General features: G+C 36.7%; 1 protein-coding gene across 2 annotated transcripts; it reads left to right on the top strand.

Moving 5' to 3' along the window:
* Positions 1–579: 579 nt before the first annotated feature.
* LOC113690180 (signaling peptide TAXIMIN 2) lies at positions 580–1817 on the top strand. 2 transcript variants are annotated; one of them, XM_027208007.2, is made up of 2 exons: positions 580–869; positions 1361–1817. In XM_027208007.2, the coding sequence occupies exons 1-2, from the start codon at positions 772–774 to the stop codon at positions 1482–1484; spliced, it is 222 nt and encodes a 73-aa protein (XP_027063808.2). In that variant the 5' UTR covers positions 580–771; the 3' UTR covers positions 1485–1817. The 2 variants fall into 2 exon arrangements, 1 of the variants encoding a protein (XP_027063808.2); XR_011813961.1 differs by lacking the exon at positions 580–869 and adding an exon at positions 1006–1220 and having other exon boundaries at positions 1361–1479.
* The last annotated feature ends 2156 nt before the right edge of the window (positions 1818–3973 follow it).

Genomic DNA, 3973 nt, shown 5'->3' with positions numbered 1-3973 from the left:
ACTCGAGTACCTTGTTGTTATTCTTGTCATGTTATTACAAGTTGATCTCAATCTTATTTGAAAAGTTCTTACTGATGAATGAATATTATTCCTTTGTTCATAAAAAAAAATTTGAATCTTAAAGCTAACTGTCAAGAATGCAACTGAATTGGCTGTTTTCACAAAAATGAAAAACTAACAACAGTTAACGATCTCCCGATGGGTACAGGTGTGAGGCAATAATATGTGTTTTCACTTTTCAGGTACTCAGTAGTTAATCCTACTGATACTAGCCATCCCATTGAAAAGTGTTTTTTTATTTCCAAACGATAACACATTGAAAAGTGTTTACCATGGTCAAATATCAATCTCGATGGCTAAACCCTTTTCAAAATTTCAGTTCTCCAAAATAGGCGCCATTCCAACTTTAATACAACGAACCCCTTTTTTAACTTCCGAGGGCATTATTGTCATTAAACAGTACAACTTCCAGAATCCAAGGGGGGTTAATAATTAAAGATTTAAAGCTGCCTGCTTTGATTTTTTAAATGAGAACAGTTACTTTTTTTTTTTTTAATTTTTATTCCTTTCTCTCCTCCTTCTTGCCTCCCTTTACTCTCTCTTCACGTCTCTCCGCAGTCCTCTCTCTTAGAAAATGTTATCCGGTTTTTGATTTTTTTCAGAAGGGTTTTTAGGTTAAAGGATAGTAGTCTTGTTTTTGTTTCAGAAAGGGCTTTACTTTCTTCATCGATTGCTACATTCCTTGGGTGAAGTTGAAGAAAGGAAAGAGCTATGGCGAAGTGCAGGCCCTTGGGGTTCTTGATTAGCTTGCCTTTTGCATTGCTTTCATTGATTCTGAGCCTTGTCGGTGCCGTTGTTTGGGTCATCGGGTCCGTTTTTCTCTAACCATTTTTCCTTTATTTCATTGTTTTTAACATTCTTTTTTCATGTTAGTTTCTTGAATTCTCTGCACCATCTCTTCAGTTGGCACATTATTTCAATATGATAAAAAGTTCAATCATTTTTGCTCTTTATGCACGATTTTTATTTGATTGATGGCATCTTGTATTCCATTCTAATGTATTTAAACTAGGTTTCAAGCTATAATTTTGATCTGTAATTGCTGTTTTCTGTTTCTGCATGTTCATGGCTGGAACCCAGCTCCCTTGACTCTGTCTGGCCCCTTCACCAAAAATTAATACCGAAAAGGCTTCCTTGAAATTTGATGAATCCATAGCATTGTCAGTACACATTTAGGAAAAGAGGAGTCCTTTTCCAGCTCTCTTTGGTTTTTCGCTTTCTAGTGTTTATATTGATCTTGAATCTTGATTTTTATATCAGGAAATTTTTGTTACAATACGTTTATTTTTTGTAATGGCAGGTCTTTCTTGAACTGCATTTGCCCTTGTTGCATTTGTTGCACTGGATTGGTCAATATGGCTGTAAGTCTGGTGAAGCTGCCTGTGAAGATCATCAGATGGTTTACTGATCAGATACCTTGCTGATGATTCTTGGTATTCTTGGCGCTTTCCTTAGCTCATTTTGGGAATCGCGGGGACATTGGAGTGACCCCTTTATATATAAATATATATATATATATATATTTACTGATTAGCTAAATCAGCATAAGGTAGAGCCAAGAATGCTATTCTTCTTATTAAGAGTTTCATTCCTTGAATCCACTCATGCACAGCATCAGAGAGTTGTTTGGATATATCCGCAGTAGCAATAAACAGCTTTTAGCGACTTGATTGTAATTGCTTCATGGCATAAATGTTCTACTTGAAGATCTAAAGTGTTAGCGCCATCAAGTTGGTATGAATTTATTTTGTTAAATATCTTTTGAATTCATAGATTCATAATGGTCTGTCCTTAATTTTTGGGGTGGGAGAATTTGACGGAGGAGAGCTATGGTTTCTTTGGTCTCTTTAAACAGCATTTGAAAATTTCAAACTTTCTTGAGAATTTGACTAATGAGAAGAATGGTTCTAGAAATAGGTAGGTTGAGGTGATGACCAAGGAACAAAAAAATGTACAGGGAAGAACTACAAGAACTCGTAGCAGCGGCAGCTAATGCAGTCCTTCGTCTTGTTGGAGTGATAATTGTAACCTTACACCTCATCTTCCAACCAGTCCTTTTCAGTTTTCGCCACTAAACTCTGATTGATCTTTATGCTATCTATGAGACTGTGGCCTTGTTTTTCTGAAGTGAGGATTCTCATATAGGGCATCTTGTCTCTTGGCATCACCATTTTTTCCAGTGCCAAGGAGGCATGCAAGGACCAAAGAGAAAACTTCATAGAGGAGGTGAAATTGTTACATCTCTCATATGGATACCAGGCGCAATTAACTCAGTCCACCGCTGGCATCAAGGTTCACCAAAGAAAAGGAAACTACAGATATGATGAGAACCAAATAAATTATAGGCATCAGATCCCTTACTGTCGCAAAATTAAAGCATCTCCACTCTTTTCCTCTGCTGTATCAGACTATCAGTCATATGTAACAGGTTCAAATTAAAGAGTAGAAAGTCCAAATAAATTTGATAAAAGAAATCTTAACTTAAACCAGATAAGCTAACCAGTGGTTGGACAAAATGATGATAGTATTTTACGTTATCCCATGCAAATTATGAAGGTTGGTCAATGGATACACTATTAGTACCTTGTTCTGGTACATGTAGTGTACCTGCCAAAGTTAATGTATATGTCTTTTTCTGAAAAGAAGACTCGTGATCAGCAGTCTCATTTTTATTTTTGCTTTTGACCCTACCACTCGAACTTTGTTTCCTTTCTATTAATGTTAGTATAGTTGAGGATTTTCTACCAAAAATTTTTTACGTTTTTCGTTAATACATTTTCCAATCATCTTTTTACCTCACATACATCAAATCGCTAGAGTATTTTCCTACAAAAAATTCTAAAAATAGCAATCCAAACATGATAGATGTTATGCATCTTGTCATGAACATGCAGAAATCTGAGGATTGAATAGAGCCCTAAGCATGGGTTTGAATTGAAGTCCTAACCGTTTCAAATCTACGATTTGCTTTGATGTGATCAACAATTTACAGAATATTGCTCCTACACCAAGTGCAGATTAGGAAGATTCGACAGACTAGTAGGGAAACCAATCCAATTGCTCATAAATTAGGAAGTCATGGGAGCAATGTTTTTTATTATACAGAGTAGGAGGAGGAGGATCCTAGATTTTTACATGCACTAGTTTATAGCAAGTCCATTGTCTGAAGTAATTTAAACTCATTCCTAGTTATGAAAAAAATTATAGAAAGTTTCCAGAAAAGATTTTAACCATTGGCCAGTTGATATAGCAGGAGTGCAAAAATATGAATGTCTTGTCGAAATACCTAATTGGATGCTTAATTGTACTTTATTATCACAGGTGCATTGAACAAAGATTTGAGTCTTAAATCATTATGCATGTGTGGGATCCTTGTGTCCTTCCAACGGTGTACCAAATTGATGTTACTTTGCCATAAAGAAGAAGACGAATAAATTAGAATCAATTTTACTATCTTTCTAGTCTCCGACGGCAACATACTGGAGAAAATTCTAGATTGAAAACTGATAGCTGTAAATTTAGGACAATGGTTGGCCAAAATATTGAAGTCAGCACTCAAACACCTTGCGCCATCGGTACGTTACTATTTACCTTTGACCATTTCAAATGTGACAGGGGAGGATCGGGTTGGGTTGGACGGTGAGGTGGGAGGAATTGTCAACTCAACAGATCTTCTATTCTATGTGGGGTTGGAGGTCAAGGGTTCAAACCTTGCCTTCCATCAATATGCCTCTATATGAGATTTGTTCTAAATCTATACGGGTACGTGATGCACCTGTCGGGTCTGATGGTGGTTCAGTCCCCATCAGGTTCCCCCCGACTCAGTTGGACCATCCCTTAGAGTAGGCTCCCCCCAGAAGGAGTAGGAGTAGGAGTAGGTTAGGTTAGGTTAGATGTGCCGTTACATAAAAAA

Source organism: Coffea arabica, chromosome 5e (genome assembly GCF_036785885.1).
Source record: "Coffea arabica cultivar ET-39 chromosome 5e, Coffea Arabica ET-39 HiFi, whole genome shotgun sequence".
NCBI lineage: Eukaryota > Viridiplantae > Streptophyta > Magnoliopsida > Gentianales > Rubiaceae > Coffea > Coffea arabica.
Note: the sequence above shows the minus strand (reverse complement) of the source record. Positions and strands in the feature narration are given on the sequence as shown.

Coding starts and splice junctions, on each gene's coding strand:
- LOC113690180 (XM_027208007.2), top strand. CDS start 772: ATGGCGAAGTGCAGGCCCTTGGGGTTCTTGATTAGCTTGCCTTTTGCA. Junction 870..1,360: donor GCCGTTGTTTGGGTCATCGG/GTCCGTTTTTCT, acceptor TTGTAATGGCAG/GTCTTTCTTGAACTGCATTT.